This window comes from Passer domesticus, chromosome Z, assembly GCF_036417665.1.
Source record: "Passer domesticus isolate bPasDom1 chromosome Z, bPasDom1.hap1, whole genome shotgun sequence".
Taxonomy (NCBI): Eukaryota; Metazoa; Chordata; class Aves; order Passeriformes; family Passeridae; genus Passer; species Passer domesticus.
In genome coordinates, this window is record NC_087512.1 from 35279054 (window position 1) to 35300207 (window position 21154).

Below are 21154 nucleotides of genomic sequence, written 5' to 3' on the forward strand. Positions count from 1 at the left end.
AAACATGGCTTTATCTGTGATAGGTTTGACCTCAACTGGCTTCCAGATGTCCATTCAGCCCCATCTCCTCAACAGGGCATTCAATCTCCCTCCTCCTCCTCAACAGAACAGGGAGAAAATAGGATGAGAAAGTTCATGGGTCAAGATAGAGTGACCATTTACTATTCACTGTCACAAAAACAGATTCAACTTGTCGAAGAAAAATTTATTGCCAATTAAAAATAGAGTAGGATGGAAAGAAAAAAGGCAAAACTAAAATTACCTCCCCCAACACCTCCCTTTTTCCTAGGTTCATTTTACTCCTTCATTCCTGCATTTTCTACCTCCTCCCTCCCCAAGCAGTACAAGGTGGGTGTGGGGATTGCATTTAGATAATAAACCTTGATCTCTGCTACTTGTTTGTCTTCTCACTGTTGCTGTGCTCCAGCATGGGGTCCCTCCCATGGGATACAGTCCTTCATGGTTTCTTCTTACAAAGCAGCCCTTCAAGCACTGCTGTAGTGTAGAGCATGGGGTACAGTCCATTAGGAAAAAGCTACCTCATTAGGGGTCCCCAATGGGCCACTGTTCCTGCTTTACTTGTGTGGGCTCTCCATGGGCTGCAGCTTTCCTCAGGGCACAGCCACCTGCTCCAGCCTGGGGTCCTCCACAGGGTGCCGTGTGGATATTTTGTCTGGTGTGTTTCTTCATGGGTTGCAGAGAGACAACCTGGTCCACCATGGTCTTCTTCATGGCCCACAGAGAAATCTGCGGCAGTGCCTAGAGTAGCTCTTCATCTTCTCCATTGACCTTGGTGTCTACAGAGCTGTTTCTCTTACATCTTTCTTACTCTTCTTCTCACAGCTGCTGCATAACATTTCTTACCTTTTCTTAAGTTTTCAGAGAGGAGCCATGCCGTCATCTTTGCTGTTTGGCACAGCAGTGTCCTGCAGTGGCTCCATTTTGGAACTGGCTGGAGCCAGCTGTTTCTGGCATATTGGATTGAATTTCCAAGGAAAAAATTTTCATGTTTCAACTTTAGCAAGCTATATAATGGTTTAATGTGGACTTACTATGGCCATCTTCAAAACTGTCATCTTACTCGGCTGCTCTGTATGTTTGTTAAACACTGTTCACACTTGAATCAGTTTGGGTTAGACAGAAGCCCTAAGTGAAAGCACTCCTGTTTCTCTACTAAATTCCAAATTTCTGTTTGCAGTGGTTTGAAAAAAATTAATCCAGGATTGACACTATACTATTCTAAGCGTGATCTTGTTCCTTATCGTCTGAAAATACTTGGTGGTCAAAATAGTCTGTAGGCATTGTCTGCCACATTTATTAAATAAATAAAAATTATAGTAGGTGACCTTTCAAAACAAATTAATTTTGCTTCACTGTTTCCTTATATAACCTCTTAGGCTGCATGGTTTGAAAAGTCATACAGGAAAAAGCCTCTTCATATTTTAACAGTATTTAGTTTCCCTTTAAATATTATCTTCTCCTACTATCTAGGCTCCCTTCCCACAGTTTTCAGTCAGCTAAAAACAAAAATAGCCTCACTTTTCTCCCCCACATACTAGAATTGAAATGTAGGTGATAACCAATACAGATGAAACAGCAGAAAAGCTCCTGCTAGCCTCTAAGGAATTATTTGGCTATTCTTGCCTGTATAATCCACTGGGTTGCTGTGTATATTCCTCACTGGCAACCTCTGAAAAGCCTGTGTTGTAGTTGCATTCTCACAGTTTATCCTAGAGAAGTATAAGGAGCAATACCATTGAGTAAAATGCCTAGAATTTTCCACATGGCTTTTGACAGTAATTCAGTTCCCTTTTAGGAACAACACATTGACCTGACTACATCACACTTTTTTTGCACATATCTGTCTGCTGTTCAGCATGGAAGAAAATAGTTGTGGGAGAAGAGACTGACGTGCCAAACACATGGTTACAAGTGTTTATTTCTGACCCTTAAACTTCTCCTTGAATATACAGTAGATGAGTACCTTAACACTTGCCTTTCTGATTTAGCTACATTTTCTGGAACTGTCTTTTGACAACTGAAGGATGGAGCCAGAATGTGAAGGATCCTTAGTGAATGCCTGGGTTAATCAGCTTGTTAGTCTCTAGGTTGCAAAGGTTCTGACTTCTGCTCCTTGAGAGATTCCAGTTCCAGCCAATTTAGCATTTATACATGAGATACATACACGTTGGCCTAGTATAAAATAATCTTACAGATTAAATGATATTGTCATTACAGAATATCTGTAGCTATAGGTAAGAATTAACACTGAAATAAGGGCATGGCAGTGAGTTGTGGCATGCTTCATTTTTTTCAGAATTCTGTAACATATATTAGAAAAAAATTAATTTAAAAAAACTCTTGCCACTTGAAGTCAAAGAGTTTTCAAAACACATTCCAAAGTTTTCAAAAGCTGCTGTATTTTTGAGGTGCAGTCAAGAGATCTGTTTTTTCTGAAAATTCTACACAGCCAGATAATGTTCATGCAAAGAGGAGTTTTGCATTGAGAAATCTTTCCAGTTTGTTTTTATCTATGATGTGCAGCAATCCCCTAGGAATATATTTTGTCCTTCCAAACAAAATATCAACTTAGCTTCTTTTATTTTTGATGTTGCCTGTCCCTAGGTGTGCCATTCTCTCAGAGATAAGGTTCCGGATGATAAAGCACATACCTGAATCAAAACACAAAACGGTGTAAGAACAAAGGAGTAGAATTCAAACTGTCTACAAATAATTTAGAAGGGACTGTAAGAGCCTTCAGCTGGCAACCTTGCACAGTTCCTTCCATGTACTTAGAAACAGAACACTCCATCATAAAGATGAGGTCCTTCAAATTCACATTAAAGCCAATGACAGAATGAAGATTTCTGTATGATGCAGCTAAATTCAGTTGAAATTTTTTCCAAAGTGTTTTGATGAGAAGGAGAAGGGACCTGTTTACACGCAAGTTGTGGAGTGGCTTTGCTTTTTCATACCTTTAAATAATCATGCTGTAAAAGTCTTAATTTAGGTATAATTTTTCATCCCAGCTAGGCATTATGAGTGAAGAACAGTTGCACAGAACCAACGTATGATCTAATGGGAATTGATTTAATAAAAAAAAAAATATAAGTTTCACTAAATAGCTGTAAGGCTAGCATCACTGAATCACCTTCTATAGGTTTGTGTTTTTATGTACCATACACATAGTGTATCTTGCACATTTAACTATTTATATTTAAAAGATACTGGAAATCAAAACAGGTGGTGATGCACTTTCCTGCAGTGGTCTGCAGGAGATGTAGCAGAGAGAGTTAGACCTCGTGAAAGGCCCAGTACAGATTTGATTTTTTGTTGCAAAGGCATCCAAGTTGTGTTGAGACCCAGCTCTCTGGAAGATGAGATACTTACCTGCAAAGAGCACTAGCAGGTACATTTTCAGAACATAGGGGAAGTAGATTGAGAAGGTGAATGGAAATGGTAGCTTGATAGAGTATGTGCCAAAGGATTCAAAATAAGGCAGTGATACACAAATTGCAAATCCTGTAAAAACATGGTAAATTCTTAGGAATTAAGCAGATCATCAAAAAGCTTAATGAACAAGTCAGTTACCTATTTTATATACCTATACATATATATGTGCATTCATATACATATGCATGTTTTCTCTTTGAGTTCAGTTTTGTAGGTTTGGGGTGCTAATTGCTCTAAATATTAGAATTAATATATATATCCTGTTCACTAACAATAATTAATTAATAATAATTAATTTAGAAATTATTATTATTATAAATAAAAAATAAAAAGGTCAGAAACAAGTACTTTCAGTGTGTTCTCAGTGGGCAGAGTTCTCAGTGTAAGTATGATAACCTGCTAAGTATGACCTGAGCCAGTAAGGTCAGCCTCAGTGGGGGAGAAACTCTGGAACTTGCTGTCTAGTATACTCAGTCTAGAAGGGAGGAATCCATTTGTCTTTTGTGAGGGTATCTTTCTGCTTTACTTAGACAAAAAGAACATTCTCCCAGATTTTTAAAAATGTAACACCAAGAACCCTAAGACCTACCAGACACACAACCCCAAACTCCAGATAGTCCCTATTAAAGAAAAAAATAACAGAAAAGAGAGACAGAGGTGACATAGAGGTTAATATGAAGGTACATGAACATTTATGACAGCTTTGGCAACACAGGAGGAACTATGTTAAACACAAACAGCAACTGAAGTGATCACATTTTACTGAAGAATATTAAGGAATATTAAGGAATATTAAGGAATATTAAGGAATATTAAGGAAGCTACCCTTCCCAACTCCTTACCTTTAGCCAGAACTGAAAGGGGATAAAGCGGGATGCACAGTGAGAAGTTGAGCCATGTTAGTGGTAGGTAGTATATGCCCATCCTTGCCAACATATTGTAAGTGTACCTGCAATAAGAGGAAAGCAGATGGGCTCAGAGGAAATTATGATGTCTTTAGAATAAAGATACACTATTGTAAAATTCAAAGGAATTGCAGAAGAGCTTGGAGCCGTTTAAGTAAATTTCAGAGCCAGCAACAGTTTTTGTTCAGACTCCAATGCCTGACAGTAGATGGTTCATTTTTTCAGAAGAGTTATCTGTGGTGCTACCCTAAAGCAGGCAGACAGCAATAAAGCCCTCCAGACAAAAAGCTGTATCAGAAACTATTTCATACTGGTCCATCAGAAAATGGATTTCAGATGCACGTGTTGCAACTGAGAGGGGCAGGCAGAATATTACTGTTGCTTGGGACTGAGACAATCCTGGTTTATGACTGCTGAGCTAGCTGAATCACTGCTGGAGAGGGTTAAACAAGAGGGCAATTGCAGGTACATAACCTGTAGTACATCTGTCCCTCTACTGGACCTCAGCAGGGGTAGTAGGTCCAAAAAAAGCAGTTGCTCACCAGTGTATTGCAGTATTTTATTTTTACTGTGGCTGCTACTGTTGCTTATTGGGAGAACAGAATGCTTAGTACTTCAGTCTCCAAAGGTGACCTGATTTTGGATTGATCTTAAAGTGGTATAGCAGCTCTCCAAACACTGGAGAAATATGTCTGATTGCACTTTTGGTCAGCTGAAAGCTTGCTAGAGATGTGTAAATCTGTTACCCAAGATTTTCTGACAGATAAAACTAGTGTTAAACACACCTGTATTCCCTTTTCATTTATTAATTTGATTAATTTTGCATCATACTTGGACTGTAGAAGAGTGGACCATTGTAAATGGACCATTGTCTCTCGAGGTTGCCCTCTGCAACCGCAGGATTGTCTCCATTTTTTATTCCTGTTGCTCTTAAGGCTGAATCTCAACACAATACAAAAAGGAAACAGCTATTCCCTCTCTATACAATTCCATGGGCTGTTATGGTATGAGCAGGAAAGATCAGAACTTGCTCTCAGCATATCACTAGCCATGATGCATAATAAATAGTCTCTCAGAGAAATTTATGTCCCTGAAACTTTATGTGGAAAAACTTGTAATACTTCAAGAGTAGTTGGCTAAGGGATGGGAAAGATCCCTATGCACTTTTAGACATGAATACTTCTCTGACATACTAGGACATGTCATGTATGCTGTAAGAGAAATCAGGTAAGAATTCTAAATTTGTGTGAGTTGTACTATGGTTTATTTGAATTGGTAATTTGCTGCTATCGACCACAGCAGCTTTCCTGTTAAACAACTGCTGTTACTGCTGTGGTGTTTAACTGGTCTTTAGCTAGGGTAGAAAATAATGATGCATCAATGGTGCTATTATCCACTAACAAGACTTCACAACAAATATTGTTTATACTGTTGGCATTTCTCCAGCCACACTGAACCCTTTCATTTCAGATTAGGTTCTACTGTTTTAGTTTTACAAACTTCAAGAAGAAATGGGATGGAACTATAATCAAAATAATTAATACAAGCAGCAGCCTATTAAAATGTATTTTTAAATACTCTGAAGCTGACTTAAAATCTTTTTTAATTCTCTCTGATACTTTCCTGTTTCAGATCTCTTTTATAACATAAGTTTCCTTTGCTGTCTAAAATGATATTCTTCAGTCAGTGCCCTAAGCAATATATTTAAATTAGCAGAAAGGCATTTTATCAGGAAAAAAAAGTTTTGCTGTAATACATGAGTTGCTGTGAGTGCTGTGTCTTCTTAAAATGCTTCTTAATTCTGTATGCACATGCTCTAAGTCTACAAACTGTAGAGGCTTACATTACAAATGAGAAGTATGTGTTGTTCTTGTGGTGTACTATATGCCCTTCTACACCAAAACTCTCAGTCTCCTGCAGCAGGAGCTCTTGGCTTTTTGGAAACCACTGTGCAATTAACCCAGAATAGTCTTTCTGCCTTTGCAAGAAGTTCTGCTCATGCTGCCTTACTGTGCTGTCAATCTTGGATCAAAGTGGATAAAAAAATAAAATAATAAAGCAACAGGATGGTAATGGCAACCAGGATGGTTTCAGGAATTGCTGTTTTCCAGAATGTAGTTGTGATTGCCTTCTAAATTTTTGTTTAAAACATCAAAGCCCTTGAACTCCAAATGTTAATGCAGTCTGCTAATACATTACTCTATCTTACATCTGTAAATTACTCTAAGTCTTAACATGTGGTTTTTGTAAAAATCATAAGGTAACTCTAAAAGTTAAAGCTTTTATTTATAAATGGATAATATGCTCTGCCAATTTTGAAACAATTAGATGAGCCTGCTGCATAATGGGGGTAGAGTTCAGCTGGCAAGAATAACCCGGTTTACCCTCATGGTTTTGATGTTGACTCCTTACCTGACCACATCTAATAAATTCCAAAGGAAAAATAAAACACAGACGACATATTTCCCTTGAACTTCTTCCTGACTGTTGATCACGACAAATAAAATGATTATTCTCTCAGTGATCTGAAAAGAAAAGAAAACTCTGAATTCAGTTAGCACCTTCTCTAACTGTTATTTCTCTGGCATTTTGGCAAAATAGAAGGCCACAAATAGATACAGTTTTCTTTACACAAAATCAGCAGTGAATATTTTGTTTCATGGCCTGCTTTTGTTCAAGGTCCTTCAGCAAAGAGAAGCGGGCACCACTGGCTGTACCTTCAAAGCACTGTTATGGTACGTGTGGAAGTTGGCTTGCCAGCTGGGATGACTTGTGTTTGTAGCCAAGGAAGCCTGTGGGTGAGCCCAGGGAGGTTGTGGAAGCAAGGACTACTCGTGCTGCACCTGACCACCTGGAGGGCTGGCAGGAATAACCTTCCTTGCTTGTAGGCTGTAGGATAGAGAGGGAGTGGGAGGCAGTAGGATACAGAGGGCCCTTCTTGAGGGGGGTCATAAGCCAGAAAGTACTAATCTTGCACTCCCAGATCTGTTCCTTATATCTTGGAAATCTGTGTCCCAAGGAATCTCTTTCATGTAAGATTTGCAAAAAGAAGGAGGAAAACTAGGATTCCTTATCTTTCTTTCCATCTTATTCTTGGTTACGGGAAGTGGGCTTAAGCTTGTCACTTACATGAATGATTGCCATAGTATTTATGTCCTAGCATTTTTCTAGTGGTTGAACTTTATCCAACCCACAAATGAAAAGATAAAGTGGATTAAATAGGCAGTGTCTCCAGCTTAAAATAAATACTTTGATAATACTAAAACTCAAGAATTTTTTTAAAGTGTGTTTTTGCAGCTTTCCTGACAACTTTTCTAACAGTATCCATGCCCTGCCCTGTAAAGTAAATTAATCAGTACTCCAACAGTTGTCAAGCTGTCCTAGAACAGTAACAATTCACTCTGATTTACACTCTATTTGAAAGTATTGAAGCAGAAATCATGCACCTAAGCAGTTGGTATGAATTGACAGAGCTTCATTAGGTTGGATTTTTTTACCCAATGCCATGTCTTCCATAAGGTATGTTAGTTGTAATGATTTCTTTCACAAGTTGTGATGTCAAGTCAGTTAAAAGTTACAAAATTAAAGCGGATTACCAAGGTTGTTTTTTTAAGCGTTGTTTTCATTGGTTTCCCCAGACTCCTACCTTCAACAAAGAATTTTGGCTCTCAGCAAGTTTGTGTGGTAGTTTTGCTACGTAATATTTATGGGTTCCTGCATGGACCATTCTGGCCATGAACTCTCTTTTGTCACAAACCACATCTGTCAAATAAAGCAGCCTTCACTATTCAGCAAAATTACGTCAGAGCAATTTTTCATACAGAAAGAGATCATGTCTATCCCCCAGGGATCTGGTTCCTCATCTTGGAAAGCACTGAGGGCCCAAAACAGCTAGAAGTGGTTTTCCTGCTTCTCACCCTCCTATGACTGTCATCTTGTGCTGCTGATCCCATAGGTCCCTAACTGAGGAACTGATTTTTAAAAAGGTCAGATGTTGGCAGACTTCTGTATAGATGGGTCAGGAAACAGAAAATGAGAGCTAATATGTCCTGTGTTTGTACACTGATGCTGAGGAACATAGTGAAAACATGGGGGAACTGGAAGTACTGATGCAGATCTGAAACCAGATAGAACAGAGATACAAGAAACACAGCAGGGCAACCATCACAAGAAGGAAATCAAAACAAAGGTAAAAGCCCTGTGAGCACTGAGTGGGATGGTGTGCTGGAGAGAAAAGATAAAACAGGATCTGAGTTCAAATTGTTAGATGTAGAGTGGTAAAGAATGCAGCATTGGTGCTGTGGGCAGTTTGTTACTGATCCTAAAATCCGACTTGAGATGTGGAAAGAGAGTTCTGCATTATTTTTAATACAAGAGCTATTTCAGGGGATTGCCACAGGTAGTTGTGCTAGAGACCAAGGGCTTCATCATGATAGTGAAAAGATGGACATGTCCTTAGATGTCAGAGCTGGAAGACTTTCAAAATAGTCACTCACTTTTCAAAAAATGGCTAGGAGGAAATGTGCTAGAAAACAGCACGGGGTAAATGGGATCCAATCCCATTTCAGTGAGAAAAAGGACAAGCAGTAGAAAGGTAGTTTCAAACTCCAGTTTGAAGCTCCAGTTTCAAATGGATGTGTGTTGGCCAGTGACAGAATGACTATGAATACCCACAATTCAGCCTTATAATCTGGAAGTGGAAGAAGCTGTGGATTTTCTTCTCTCCCCAAAACACAAGCAGAAACATGAGGCAGTGAGAACCACTACCTGGGGTTCAGCAGATTGCCTCCATCAGAGATTTGTATTGGGGAAGGGGAGCAATGGAGCCACACAGCTTTGCTAATTACACATGAAGAAACCCAGTAATCAAATTATAAAGCCTGTTAAGCACCTGCAAGAACAGGAAATTGGACATGGCACAAACTGGTCATCTTGAGGTATTTTGTTCCCGTTAGACTGAGGTCTCATCTGGCAAGCAATGGGCTGCACAAAGCAGCCACCTGACACTGAGACTGGAAGGATGTGACCTTGGTCTGGAGCACATCTGTGGGGCAGGACACAGAGCTGGCTGCTCAGGACAATTTTGATATCCCCATGAGGACAGACAGTGACATCCTACCTCTTTCTCTGCATAAATCAGCAGGTCGCCTGCCTGCTTGCCTTTATTCTCTTTCCATTCATAGCACACCGAGCTTTACGTAACCCACACAAATCAAAGCTAAATGCAGAGGTTAGTCAAAGGCTGGGGACATTTTCTGCAACTGAAGAAGCAGGGTGCTATACACACGTAGACAAAATGCATGTGCTGCTGCTCAGCCATGGATCATTTCCTGTATGGATCATCTGTCCTTGCATAAATGAAGATGAGATTGTCTCTAACTATTCTCATGTTTTAAATAAAGAAAATAAAGCACGAAACTACAAGTCCTATGTTTTCACATTCATAAAAAGGAAGCATGTGTTGACATATCACAAAGCATAAATATAATGTTTTCAGTTTTCATTCCTTCTTTAAAATCAAATTGGAATTACCTTCCTTTTCTGACACTGATCTCTCATAGGATAAGCAGGTTCTGAAGGGTAATATAAGTTTCTGAAAGTCAGACTGAGTTTTTTAATCAAGTAAGCGAAACAGAGCAAATTTGGCTAGAGAAAATAGCACATTCACTTCCATTTTTTAATAACCATGACTGTGCAGTTTTGTGCTCAGTACCTGAAATGCTTACATAGTTCTTCAATTTTGTGTATATTGACAAAAAAAAAAAAAGTGAGAAAAGTGCCACTAAGTATTTAAAGTTAAAAAATAATGGTTTTATCACAAAACCATAGTACCTTGCTTTTGGTTTGGTAAATCCAATCTGCTTGCAGAGGATGAAGAACTGCTCTTTGTTTCACAAAAAACACCAGTCTCTTCTTAGACTTTTCCTCTCTCCTTGCTATGGTACAAGCCCTTTCAGCCTTTACTCTCTAGCCAGGCTAACACATTTAAATACCTTCTGTTTTGGTGGCAACAATGACATGTGACATGTTCTCCTGTCCTCCTCCAATTATTTAAGGTGTAAATGGCCTGGGAGACATCCCTTCACTCCAGCTTTGTCACCATCCCCTGCCTCACCTCACCCCAGCACATGCGTCACACAGGACTCATCTTTCTTTCATGGTGTAAGTTTGGCCTTGACCTGCCTTGGTCTTCTCAGGTGCCTGGTGGCCTGAGACTTTGTCCCTCAATGAGTTTTTCCAGAAGACTCCTCTGCGTTTGATTTTCCACTATCTGTATCATGTATCTCAAAGTGTTTTTCTTAAATGCTGCTAAACCACAACAAATGTCTTAGGGAGAAATCTTTCACTCAAGGATTCATTTACATCTTGTATTTGCTATAATTCCTACATAACAACCTGCCATCACGAGGCACCTCCACCCATGTGCTTCCCTGACATTGCCTGAGCCAGCTGTTCTCTCATCCTAGGGATCACTCCAAGTGAACTTCATTGTGGGTGTGCATGCAAATGCCCGTTAATGAGAGATGCATACAGGGGTATATTTTAAGCTCTGAGTTGGAATAGGGGATGGGAGCACAGAACCAGGCAACCCCTCTCAAATTCTTGCACCTTTATCAGTGCCCTGACTGTGCAGCAGTCTAGTAAGCTGTAGCAAAGTAAACACCTCTTAACCAACTGTCTTTCTCTAGTTCATTGTGGAAAATATACCATTCTTTTCTTCCTAAGAGGCAGTGAAGAAAGTGTGATGAGGCATGTGGGAGTGGTGGTGGCACACAGCTGCTTAACCTACACGCTCAGCAAAAGCAGGTAACCCATGGCACAGCAGAGTCTCCACCAAAGAGCTTATGTATCTTGTTTGAACAGCATGAAGCTGCTCCTAACATCAAGAGAACAGAGCTGTTCATGGTGAAAGTGCAGCTGGGGAAAGAACCAAGTAAGGATCCAAAACTGTATTTGGTGTGAGGTGAACACTGAGAGTCACAATGCCATAGGGTTCCCTGAGCTGCCTCTCCATGTTTTCCAGGAGAGCACTGCACAAACTACACTGCCCAAGAAAGGTCACAGTTTTCTTGCTTAGAATATCTGCTTCATACTAATGTCATTTGTGGCAAGAGAATAGTGTTTGTGCAGGCCTCTCTGATCTCTGCCTTGTGTAAATCTGGGTAGGAAAGAAACAGACTATGTCAGGGCTGGGGAATGTGTAAACTCTGTCAGGACAAGGCTTGCTTTAATGACTAAGAGCAGGGTGCTCTTCTTTCCAAGACATGTGAGATTTGTTACAGGTCAGACTAGACAGCAGTCTTCTTCTCCGCCAGATTAGCATCAAAACCTGTGGGTTTAGGCGAGGAAAAACAGTTCTTTACGTTTTGATGGATTTGCTACCATACTTAGGGAACATTATAAAGAACAGAGATCTGTATTAGTCAATTAGTTAATTACTTATTTAGACAGTTGATGAAGACTTGAAAAGAGGAACATCTTCACCCACGAATACGTCATCTGACAAAAATGGGCTATCCAGAAAACTAAAAACATAACTAACTACCCTTGGTCTTCTGCCTTCTGACTGCTGAGAGAAATACAAGTTTCACCTTTACTCAAATACTAAGGATTGAAAAGGTTTGAAGGCAAATTCAAGTAATCATTTTCCTTTTTCCAATGCATTAAGCACCAAAAGGAAAAAAAAAAAAAAAAAAAAAGCATGGCAAGGAAATCATCAGAGTTATCATCTTCCTTTCTGCTATAGCATGCGATATTTTGGCTGGTTTTCTGCCTTCAGCTGAACATATGACAAACTACTAGGGAAAAAGACCAGCTTGGTTAACAGAGTACTTACTGGAAGTCAGGAAAAAAGAAGAGAGTGCAAATTACCTCTGGAAGGAGGAGAAGATAACTTGGGGGGACTACAGAGATGCTGGGAGGTTATGTAGGGAGAAACTTAGAAGGACCAAGCCCCTGTAGAATTTAATTTCATTACTGCAATTGGCCACTGACATACTTCTGCGGGTGGCCGCTCATCTCGACATTTTCTAGGTCCAAGCATGGGGTACTCACTATTCAGTTTCACTCAAAAAGAAAAAAGTTAACAGGAGAGTTCTTTCCCAACCAGGCCAGTTCTGAGGAAGCAATTCCTGCAGTTAGGAAACTATCAGAAAACCAGGCTGCCTGAGGAAGGGTCCAGGTGCAACATTCAGAGTAGTTCACCCTGGGCTTGTCCCCAGGGGTAGCCATGGCTGATGTGTGTCGGTCATGAAAGGAGAGCTTTGAGAACGAACTTACCTGCAGAAACCTGGGGAGGAGACGGCTTTTGTCAATGCCAATGAGGATGTGCAGGATCTCCAACACAGAGAACAGCTGGCAGAGGCGCATTACAAGTCCTATGGAGTGAAACGTGTCAGCCAGTGAATCTAAAGACAAAATTAAGAGCAAGATTAGAGGATGGTTATGCAGTTAAAGTCTGGAGCAACTACTGGGTTTGCTTTTAGGCTATCACTGGAAGTGACCAGAAATACAGTTCACACAGTACCAAACTCTGGGGAGCAGAAGAAAAGCTTCCGGGAGTGGAGGAGGCAATCTGCTCTGTGTATGTGTGGCTCTGACACAGAAGCAGGAAGGTGATAAAAGAATTAAATTCCCTGTGCTTAAAGCATGGGCAAACACTGTGCAGGATGTGTTGGTTTAGAGATACTGCTTTAGGATATTTCTAAATAGGAGAAAATATTGAGGAAATGCATAAGGAATTTCCAAAACACTAAAAGACGTTGAATTCTTGCCTGTATCGGAAAACAAGTAGTCCAGAAAGCAGGCATTTTATATGCCTAATACTGTCCACCATTACACGTAATTTTAAATTTCCAGTCACTAGTTTTCTATTTTCATGTCTTAACCCCAGGGAACAGAAAGAGAAATCTATTGTAACATTTTTGGAGATAGAGGGTCATGTGTAATAACCACAGAGATATTCTTTCCCGGTGGCTTCAGTAAGATTAATATTTGCCATAATTACTGGACCTAAGCATTAAGGTTTATGTCTAACTCAAATGTTACTAGTACGCCACTGAATATTAAAGTTCATTAGCAAAACAAGAGCTTCATTCCCAATGTGACAAGGATAGAAGACAGGCACAAGTAATTTGTTCAGCATTTTTAATCGAGTGCTTTTCTGATTGAAATACAGTCCCTGGTATTAGAAATACACATGTTCAGAATCTTAACTTTATCTCTAATTTGATATTTCTGTGTGTTTGTCATAGCCACTTAAAATGTCCAAGAAAAACAGAGAAGGAACCTTACCTTTTCCAAATGTCATGAACCTGATCATCATATTTGTAAATATCCAAGAATGTCCACAGAATTGCATTAAGTCATACACAAACAGGTACATGTTCATGATAAAGCTGTGAAAAGCGAAAAGAATAAACTATATGACTTAAAATAACACTGTAAGAAATTGCACTCTCTATGGACATGTCAATAAATCAAAGGAAAAGAACTGAAATTGAGAGCAGCCCTGGGGACTTGGAAGTACTGGGGGATGAGAGGCTGGACATGACCCAGCCATGGGCACTCCCAGCTCAGAAAGCCAAATGTGTCCTGGGCTGCATCCAAAGCAGCGTGGGCAGCAGGGCCAGGGAGGGGATTCTGTCCCTCTGCTCTGCTGAGAGCCCACCTGCAGGGCTGCATCAGCTCTGGGGTCACAGCACAGGAAGGACATCAATCTCTTGGAGTCCAGAGGAGGATCAGAGCACAAGAGAACAAGATGATCAGAGGGATGGAGCACTTCTCCTGTGAGGAAAGGCTGAAAGAATTGGGACTGTTCAGCCTGGAGAAAGTTTCAGGATGACCTAATTGTGGCCCTCCAGTACCTGAAACAAACTTAACAAGCTTTTTGTTACAAGAGCATAAGGGACAGGACAAGGGAGAATGGCTTTAGACTGAAAGAGGGCAGGGGGAAATTAGATATTAAGGAAAGAGTCTTTACTGTGAAGGTGGTGAGGCACTGGCACAGGTTCCCCAGAGAAGATGTGAATGCCCCATTCCTGGAAGTGTTCAAGGCCAAAAGAAGGATGGTGTTCTGAGCAACCTGGACTAGTGGAAGGTGTCCCTGCCCATGGCAAGGATGTTGGAACTAGAGGAAGCTGAAAGGAACTTAACAATTCTCAATGTCCCTTCCAACCCAAATCATTCCTTGATTCTATGAAATATAAATAAATCAGTGAAACGGATTTATTTATATTTCATAGAATCAAAGAATGAAATTATATTATTTCATATAATCAAATAATGAAATTATATTAAATACATAATAATGAAATATTATGAAATATAAATAAATCAGTCTCTCACAGCTCCCAGAACAGAACTCTGTCTAATGGATTAAAGGCTCCCTTTCTTGCTATACATAGGATCTGCTCAGAAAAATTTTCAGAGTTCCCACCAATCATTAGGGTGATCTGTGGCCATAAAGGGAAATTTGTGCCTCCAGAGGAAGAAGTATCTAAACAAAGACACTCAATTAACTTCTGGATTCAAGTTGCATTTAATAAACAAAATCTCCTGTGGAAGAAGACTAACTTTCGCAGCTATTCTAACCTAATTTTCATGGACAACTTGACTTTTTTGCAAAACTTCATAAGCTCTGGAATTTCCTATAAATGTATTTTCTTCTGGTTTATTCTGAAAAGAGAGGTTTACCTGTCCTCCAGATGTAAGACTACTTTTTAGGAAATTAACTTGTTAATTTTGTACTAAAATTTATCTCCTGTGTTGTATTAGAATTTATCTCCTGTGCTGGACCTCTTAATTTCCTGCCCTAGTAAGTAGTATTCTTTTCAAGTTGCACTTTGATCCTGTGTGTTCTTGTGGTATGTCTCTGTCAAAAAACTTAATTTCATTCATATCTGTATATTAACAGATATGGAATAAAGGAATAAATTTCTCTGTTCAAAAACATCTAAATTTGATGAATGCCTATCCTTCATTCCTAGCATTGGACCATAAGTAACAATACTTACAGATGTATTTAAATTGATCTAGATAAACTGATATTCTAAATTTTTGTTGTAGGGAAATCACAAGGAGGCCATAAAAGTGCTTGTCTTCCTCTCTTCCAGTTACGTAGGATACATCATCATTTCTATAAGCACAAAAAGATTTGTGGGAATAAAATATTTCCCAAAAGACATCACTGTCATTTGATACTGTAAAAATGAGACCCAGAACGAAGGAATCTATTCTACATATACCTTTCTTTTGGGAAAAGTAGGATATAGCCGAATTGAACTAAAGTCCAGTGAGATCAATTAATATTTTAACCAAATTCCATCTGTTTTATTACTGAATGACACTTAGTTCCATCTTGTGGTAAGAAGAAGTTGGGAAACTACATACTATAAAAAGACAAAAAAGTTAAGAACATTGCTCTGTGTGAAGAAACAGCCTTGTTACTGGATGGATAGGTATTAGTGTATGGAAGTTACAGGAACAGACATGAGAATCTTCAGGCCTTCCAGTCAGCAGCTCCACAACTCTTTTGGTCTGATACTGCTGTGTGACTATTGCACTGGAGGCAAGCTGAGCATATGGTTTCTCTCTCCTGAAGTTTAGCTTGCTACATCTGTCTGTCATCCTCAGAGCCTGTCTTTCAGTGATTTGGTTATATTTTCCAAACTCTTCCTGCATTGGCTGGCTAGAAAACTGCAGTTCTTAAGGTACTTAATCTTGACTAAACAGGGAGTAACATTTGTAAACACAGCCTCACATTAGTGTTTTGGCAGTGTGGCAGCTGTTGCTCATTAGAACACATAATCTTTAAAATACACCAGTGGCTGCTGAAATATGTACAGACTGCTGGCATTAATGGAGGGCCCCATGTTCCCCACGGAGTGTAGGGAGTGGTGCTGGGCAGCATGCCGGTGTTACATGGCAGGCAGACCCCGGCCCCAGAGCCTTGAGTGCCACACTTCCCTCCCCTGCTGAAACTCTCCACTGTGAAGAACCAGCCCTGATCTGAGACTGCATCACACTTTTTCAGCCTACTTTGATAATTTCCACACAAAAGGTACCTAAGAGCAAAGAAAAGCTTTTCACAGAAGCAAAGAAATCTGACGAGACTGAAAGGTGATTTCAGCGTGATAAAGGAAGCTGAAATGTAACTTTTCACCAAGGTCCTTCTCATCCAAAGGCTAACCTCTTTACCTATGGAAACAAAAGCGGGCTGAAGGTAATCTATTTTCCTGTCCCAACAGCTCTGTGTCACAGCACAAAATTCAGGCATCTGCTTCTATGTGAAATGTGAAGGGCAGAAAAGATGGTCTTCATTTAGATCCCGTGCTCCCATCGGTTCACAGCAGGAATGACTCCACATCTCACTCCCAGAACCTGCTTCTGCAGCACTGCTGCAGACAAAACACAGACTGTCCATCAGGTCAGTTCAGTCCCTGAGCCTGCCTCAGACTTGCTGGCTAGTCTTCCAAACTTCCCTTTGCCCCTTTGCCACCCTGGTGCCTGACCTGCTGCCACGTCTCTCCTTTGTAGTGTGATTTGCTTTAAGGCATTCAAGTTTCTTTCACTTGAAGGCACTGGGGGAGGGGGAGGGTGGTCACAGCACTTTTCAGTACTCTGCCTGCATTGATGACAGGAGAAACAAACAAACACAACTCTTGGAGGAGACACAGACCCAGAAGGCTGCACTTGCTGTCTACTGTTTTAATTGGCAGTTTCACCTTATTTACTATGGCTGATTTTGTGACAAATACATTGAAATGCTAGGGATGCACTTATCATACGTAATATCAGCCTTGCTTAGCAGAAAAGTTATCTGCTTTCTCTGTGGGCTCAAAACCCGGAAAACCAGATGAAATGTAAGAAATGTCAGAACTAGCACACAGAGCAAAGATTTTATCATTTTAGTTGCAAAGCCTGATGTATTTCCTTGGGCAGAAATTTCACAAAGTGTAACTGTTTAATTTTATTATTTTTATCACAAAGGTCTTCAGTGTGTCTCTTTGGTAACTATCATCCAAGGCAACCACAGAGGCAGGTGCCCTTAGTGTCTGAAGGGTGGTCAGGACCATGCTTCCCCATGAGCTAAGGTGACAGCACAGCAGAGGCACCCAGATCAGGTCAGCCCTTGCCCCATCCATGTGTCCCTTGCAGGGTGACAGGATGAAGGCCACACTCGGGTTGCTCTCAGGGTTGTCCCACATGGAGGATCCCACCCAGAGCACTTTCCTGCCTCTCAGCACTCCTGTGCTCTGCCGCCTTCCCGTGTGCCTGTGCTGGCTGACCACACATGAGGAACCAGCCCCCACTCTGAAACCAGAGAGCAATGTTCCTTTTTTTCTTTCTCCTCAGCAAAAAAGAAAAAAAAAACCAAAAAAAAACTACCCAGCAGGCAAGATCTGCTAGAAAATTCCCTCTGCTGACATAGTTTCCTTCTAAGTCACATTAAGTCATGTTGGTCTGAACTTTTGTGTCTTCCCCTTCCTACCCATGACAAGCTGCAAGCCCTGTAGTTCAGGAAGAAGAGAGCTGCTGTGTACAGCTGCTATACTTTTCTCCCACATGCCACCCCCTGTTTTTTCCCCTCTCGTTTTTGCATTTGAGCAGTCTGTGTCACCTGCACTCAAGAAGTATTACCTGTTGCAAGGGTCGGATTGCTGCTGCTGCTCCTGAGCTTTCTCCTTTTTCCTCTCTGCAGCTGCAACAGCTGTTTGTTAGGAGATCACCCCTCCTCTTCCCTCTTACCCCACCCCACGACGTCACCGTGTGTAGCACTAAGCAGGAACAGGGCTGCACTTCCCGAGAAAGAAGTTTTTGTACCCAAATACTTCCACTGCATTTGCCCTGATCCTCAGCCTAGCCCAGCCCAGCCCAGCCTAGTGCAACCTAACCTACTTTACCCTAACCTAAGCAAGCCTAATCTAATCTAAATTGGTTTCTTGCTGTTGTAACAATAAGCTAGTCTGTAAATCCCAATAACTTTATTTCTTAACCCAGAGCAATGTTTTTGAAAGATTACTGGAGAGAAGAAATGCAAAATTAAAATGCTTTTATGCTTAAATCATCAGCACTATAGCAATGCTATCAACTCCATCAAATGGTAAGGAAGTATGGGAGCACACCCATCCTTCAAAATATTTTGTATAGAGGAAAGAATTTTCCACTTATTCTATAGAAATATGTGGGTTTTCACGCCCCTGTGAAATTTGGACACTACTTGCAAAGTGAAAACATATGTTCATCCTAATTTACTTCTGCCCGAGGTGTCTGGGATGTCTCAGCATAAATCAGATATAGACTACAGATATAGACTACTTATAGTATATCTATACTATTATATATATAATCAGACATAGACTACTTATAAACTCCCTTCTGCCAATATGTGAGTTTCGCCACAGGCATTTGTGTTGAAATCACACCCCATCCTGCAGTGAGATTTGAAATCTGATGCTGTAAGTGAAGAGCACACTGAGGATGTAATAAGCATAGGATGTTGTGTGTAGGTACAAAATGCTGGAGGATAAAATGTCCCTTACTGGGTCTCATCCCTGTTGCAAATGGCACTGACCTTCTGGCAGGACCATGCCTGTGGTGTCCTGGAGAGGTGCAAAATGCCTCCCTGGCTAGTGAATCATTTCCTGGCAGGCACAGTGTTTTCCATGGTTATGTCTCCCACCTGAGACCAGAGCACAAGGGTCATACAGTTACCCACTGGCTTTCCTGCCGTATGGCAGCTTACTGCTCCAGAATCATCTTTTTCTAGGCTAAAGAATTAATTTCTTTCTCAGGAGGAAATAATATATCATCATTAAATAGAGAGTTAAGCAATCGAACATACCACTGTTGAAAGGCCCACCCATGAACTGCTTACTCACTCCCCTCTGCAGCAGGACAGAGGAGAGAAAATTTAGCAAAAATTTAGCATTTTAGTTCATGGGTTGAGATAAGGACAGGAGAGATGTCTCAGCAAATACCATCATGGGCAAAACAGGTGCAACATAGAGATATGAAGTGAATTTACTGCTAACAAATCAGTGCAGGACAAAGAGAAGTTAAAACAAGTCCTTAAAAAACCACCTACCCTCCACCCCTCCCTCCTTGTGAGCTCTACCTCCTATCCAGCTGGCATAAGGAGACAGGGAATGGGTGTTATGGTCAGTTCATCACCCTGGCTTCTCCTGCTGCTCAGGAGAGGAGTCCTTCTCCTGCAGCACTGCAGGGCCCATCCCACAGGAGACAGTTCACTGAGAGCTTCTCCAGCATGCCTCCATCTCATCAGCAACAGCTCCCTCCAAACTGCTGCAACGTGAGTGCATCCCACAGGCACAGTCCTCCCAAAACTGCTGCAGCGTGGGTCCATCCTGGAGCAGCTCCTCCCCCTCCTTCTGCTCTGACCTTGGTGTCTGCAGAGTTGTTGTTCTCACATGTTTCCACTGCGCTCTTCGCTGGCCACAGTTACAACTGCACAACAACTTTTGTTTTCATTTCTTAAATCTGTTATCGCAAAGGCAGTACCACCATTTCTAACTGGCCCAACCTTGGCCAGTGGCACATCCATCTTTGGAACCAGGCGGGATTGGCTCTGCTGGACATGGGGAAAGCTTCTGGCAGCTTCTCACAGAAGCCACCCATATAGCCCCTTCTGCTAAAAAACCCCAGACCATGCAAACCCAATACACAAGGCCACCAGCAAGGGCTTGCAAGCTGGATTCCACTTCAGATCCATGGTGATGACCACCCCTGGCACAGCCTGGTAGGAGGCAGGGGCAGCTGGGGCAGCTGCTTTTGACTGGTGCTGGGGAGGTGCTGCCCACCACTGAAGCATTTTGAGGGCTTTCCTTTGGCAGCAGTGTGGCTCTATAGAGTCAGTGCTCATTCACTGCTGAAAAAAAATATCTCCTGGAATTGTAGCACGTGAAAGGAGTGATTTTGTCCTCCAAAGAGAATTATGTTGGTGCCTACTCCATGATGAGGAATGAGGGGCAATGAATAGAGATATTTGAGTGGCAATGCACTGCAGGGATCGAGCCAAGGTACAGGGCTCATTAATCAATTATTGCATAGATATTTGAGTTCTCCTTTGGGAAATGTAGAATACAATTCTGCCAGTAGCTTGTAGTTGATCTGGCCAGTCAGGACCTAATGCTAGGTCTTAGTACAAAGAATCCTCTAAATTCAAGAGTTTTCCTGCACACAACTTTCGTTTGAAAATATGTGTGGGGTCTCTTTAGCTGTGTGATTTGCAGTGGTGTTTTTTGTAGTGTGATGAATACAAGAAAGTAACAGGTAAGAGCTTTTATGAAACTAGATCAAGATGGGGACACTTCTAGGCACACAGATTTTGACAAAGACTTTTATGTTTAAAGCATTTAACACTTTTGTATGCTGCAAAGACATTAAGAGGAAAGGAAATACCAAACGGCACTGTTAAACACATATTAACTGGATATGGGAACAAGCGGGTAAATCATGGAAAAGAAAACTACGTTTTCATTTGTGGAAAATGAACTTTCTTCTCCACCCCAGCTTTTCTCTTGCAGACTAACTTCTGTCTAGAAACTGCTTACCTAGCATCAAAAAACTATTTGTATTGCTGCTGCCATCTCTTAAAACAAGTTTTATGACTGTTCCGCTTATGATGTTAAGACCAAGTCTCACGGGTTTTTAAAAATCTAAACAGTTTTAAACTGCATTTTGTTTCCCTGCATCATGAAGTAGGGAAAACAGATTCTATCTGGGCATGGTGCTTGTGTCGGGAATCTTTGCAAGGGGATGCTTTATGCAGAAAG

General features: G+C 40.9%; 1 protein-coding gene across 3 annotated transcripts; it reads right to left on the minus strand.

Annotated features, from left to right (window-relative positions):
- Positions 1-1921: 1921 nt before the first annotated feature.
- HACD4 (3-hydroxyacyl-CoA dehydratase 4) lies at positions 1922-19706 on the minus strand. 3 transcript variants are annotated; one of them, XM_064405770.1, is made up of 8 exons: positions 19477-19706; positions 18934-19041; positions 13653-13756; positions 12639-12766; positions 6771-6883; positions 4296-4402; positions 3391-3522; positions 1922-2672 (listed from the first exon to the last, which is right to left on the minus strand). In XM_064405770.1, exons 3-8 carry the CDS (start codon positions 13747-13749, stop codon positions 2590-2592), a joined length of 660 nt encoding a protein of 219 aa, XP_064261840.1. In that variant the 5' UTR covers positions 13750-13756; positions 18934-19041; positions 19477-19706; the 3' UTR covers positions 1922-2589. The 3 variants fall into 3 exon arrangements, with proteins under 3 accessions (XP_064261840.1, XP_064261841.1, XP_064261839.1); XM_064405771.1 differs by lacking the exon at positions 18934-19041; XM_064405769.1 differs by lacking the exons at positions 18934-19041; positions 19477-19706 and adding an exon at positions 18000-18103.
- Between the last annotated feature and the right edge of the window lie 1448 nt (positions 19707-21154).

Excerpts from the sequence above, each read along its gene's own strand:
- HACD4 (XM_064405771.1), bottom strand. The coding sequence starts at position 13,749 with ATGAACATGTACCTGTTTGTGTATGACTTAATGCAATTCTGTGGACAT. Across the intron at positions 6,884-12,638 it reads TCCTCCCCAGGTTTCTGCAG|ATCACTGAGAGAATAATCAT; the intron begins GTAAGTTCGTTC and ends TTTTCTTTTCAG. Across the intron at positions 2,673-3,390 it reads CCTGCTAGTGCTCTTTGCAG|GTATGTGCTTTATCATCCGG; the intron begins GTAAGTATCTCA and ends GTTTTGATTCAG.